Source organism: Kryptolebias marmoratus, linkage group LG21 (assembly GCF_001649575.2).
Source record: "Kryptolebias marmoratus isolate JLee-2015 linkage group LG21, ASM164957v2, whole genome shotgun sequence".
In the NCBI taxonomy this organism is placed as follows: Eukaryota; Metazoa; Chordata; class Actinopteri; order Cyprinodontiformes; family Rivulidae; genus Kryptolebias; species Kryptolebias marmoratus.
The window spans coordinates 22,476,355-22,478,604 of record NC_051450.1 but is presented as its reverse complement, the minus strand read 5'-3'; the positions used below and the strand labels follow the sequence as shown (position 1 = coordinate 22,478,604).

Sequence of the window (2,250 nt, the reverse complement as noted above, 5' to 3'; positions counted from 1 at the left end):
GAGGGGGGCTTCAGCCGGAGGGACGGGGGGATGGTGAGGGTCCCTGGGGGAGGACGTCTCAGGGTGAGACTCTGGAGCTGCAGAGGACAAGAGAGAGACACAAACGTTCAGGTAGATTTTAATAAAACCCCGCCCACAAACTGGAACCATCCAATCACAGCGCAGCAGCTGTTGCTAAGCGATAAAAACTAGGACTGTTGCAAAAACAATGAAGTCACTGATCAAACACGAATATTTTTATAAAGTTTGTATTTTTTGCAACCTAACCAGTGGGTTGCAAAAGTATTCACCCCTCTTATTGCCTTACAGGTGATTTTTATTTGATTAAAAATATTTTTTACTCAAATTACTCCAGATTAAAGCAGCCAGGTGGGGATTAAATCATTTTTTTAAATATAAAACTAAAAAATGATGCACGTTCACGTTTTAACTCCCTTAAAAGTCAGACAGGTTGCGAATAACATCCCCATACCACGATGCTGCCGCCACCATGCTTCACTGTGGAGCGTGAAGCATGGTGGTCCTTAAAGGCCAAAGACCCTGAAGCCTCGGATCTGTCTGTTTCCTGCTGCTCCTCCATGAAGCTCAGCTCTGAGCAGCTTCTGGTTTTCTTTGACCCCCTGCTGGTCGACCCTCTGCTGGCAGGTTTGGATTTATTGGATCTTATTGGATAACCCAACCCTGACCTGTGCTTCTCCAGAACCTCCTCCCCTACCTGTGTGGAGCGTTCCTTGGAGGTGTTGGTTCTATGAGAACAGGTGGATATAAACTGAGACCACCTGAGACTCAGGTGGTTCTCAGGTGGATCTGAGCCTCTCCTCTCCAGCTCAGGATCCAGACTGGTACCAACAAACAAACATCCAGAGCAAACAACACCAGTAAAAGAAAACATGGCGGCAGAGGCGGGTTCATCGGACACCAAGAAGACAGGCATGCACATCAGGGGCGCTCACCTGAGCTGAGGCGGGGTTAGAGGGAGGGGCTGAGGAGGAAGAGGAGGAAGAGGACGGCTGTGCAGGTCGCATAGCAGACGTGAGAATCAGCTGCACGGAAATCAGGAGGAAGGAGGAGGAAACAAACAGGCGAGCAGGAAGAATGTGTTAGTGTTCGCTTCATCCAAACACAAACCAGTTTCTGCAGCTTGAAAGGCAGCAGGCGACAAGCATTCCTTCAAGGAACGCTCATGTTTTACTGCAGAACTCACATTTTTAGACACATCTGAACACTCTGATACTCAGCAGACAGAAGCAACAATAAAGACAGAAAATATTCAGCTTTGGTCTTGAGTGAGTTTATAAAAATTTCTGCTGGGATCGTATGAAACTCGTATCTCCTGATCTCCCTGAACGCAGCACAGAACTCTGACTGTCGCCCCTGCAGCGACTACATGAGGTAAGTGTGTGTGTGTGTGTTTACCATCTGAGCTCTCAGCAGCACCTGGTCCTGCCCAGTCCCTTTGAGCCCTTTCCCCAGGAGCCTGACAGGTGAGGGGCTCTGATTGGCTCGCACGGACCCAGGTGTAACCACAGGGTGAGCCGCTGACACCTGGAGCAAAGAGGAGGGGGAGAAACAGGAAACAATGGAGATAAGAGTGAAAACGCACGTGTTGAATGGTGAAATGTAAAAAGGCGAAGGCCGCATCAGGACAACATGTCTGCCCGCGGAGATGAAAGTTAACGCCTCGACCCTCAAAGCTTCACTTCATGTGAAACTTCTCAGAAAGGAAACCATAACCCCAGTGAGTCAGACAGACAGCTCAGGCTGCGGACAGCTCAGAGCAGAAACCTCAGGTTTAACCCTTTCTGCTCAGAGCTGCTCAGAGCCGGGCAGGAAAACGAGAAGCCAAGATGGCTGAAGGAGCCGTGGTCAGAGGAGGCCGTCAGGCTGAGGCACAGTGGTGGCAGCATCATGACGTGGGAATCAGAGCTGAAGGGAAGATGGATGACGCAGCGCAGCGTCCTCCTCTCAGCTGAGGCTGAGGAGGAGTGAGGAAGAACGTAGCGACGGTTAAAATGATCACTCACCTGTCTGCCAGGTGGGCTGGCCGGGGTGTGGAACGGCGTGATGGGGGTGGGGGTGGAGCCAAGTCGAGGGTTCCCGTTGGTCAGGCCGGCGGAGGTCTTGGTTGAGACGGTGGCGTTGCTGTGCGTTGCAGAGGAGGAGGAGGGCGGAGCGGCGGTCGCAGTAACAGCAGAGGAGGTGGTCTGTGTCGGGGGGGAGGCTTTGGGGGAGGGGAGGATGGGGCGGGAG

General features: G+C 51.9%; 1 protein-coding gene across 1 annotated transcript in view; it reads right to left on the bottom strand.

The window, feature by feature from the left end:
• Positions 1-2,243, bottom strand: part of si:ch211-230g15.5 (polyhomeotic-like protein 3) — a gene marked incomplete at its 5' end in the record, with an annotated part of 13,380 nt that extends 11,137 nt beyond the window's left edge. The window contains 4 exons of the mRNA XM_037973334.1: positions 1-77; positions 954-1,043; positions 1,417-1,545; positions 2,025-2,243. The exon at positions 1-77 is cut by the window's left edge and continues 176 nt beyond it. Coding sequence (XP_037829262.1) covers positions 1-77; positions 954-1,043; positions 1,417-1,545; positions 2,025-2,243 — 515 coding nt within the window. The remainder of the gene's footprint in view (positions 78-953; positions 1,044-1,416; positions 1,546-2,024) is intronic.
• Positions 2,244-2,250: the final 7 nt, after the last annotated feature.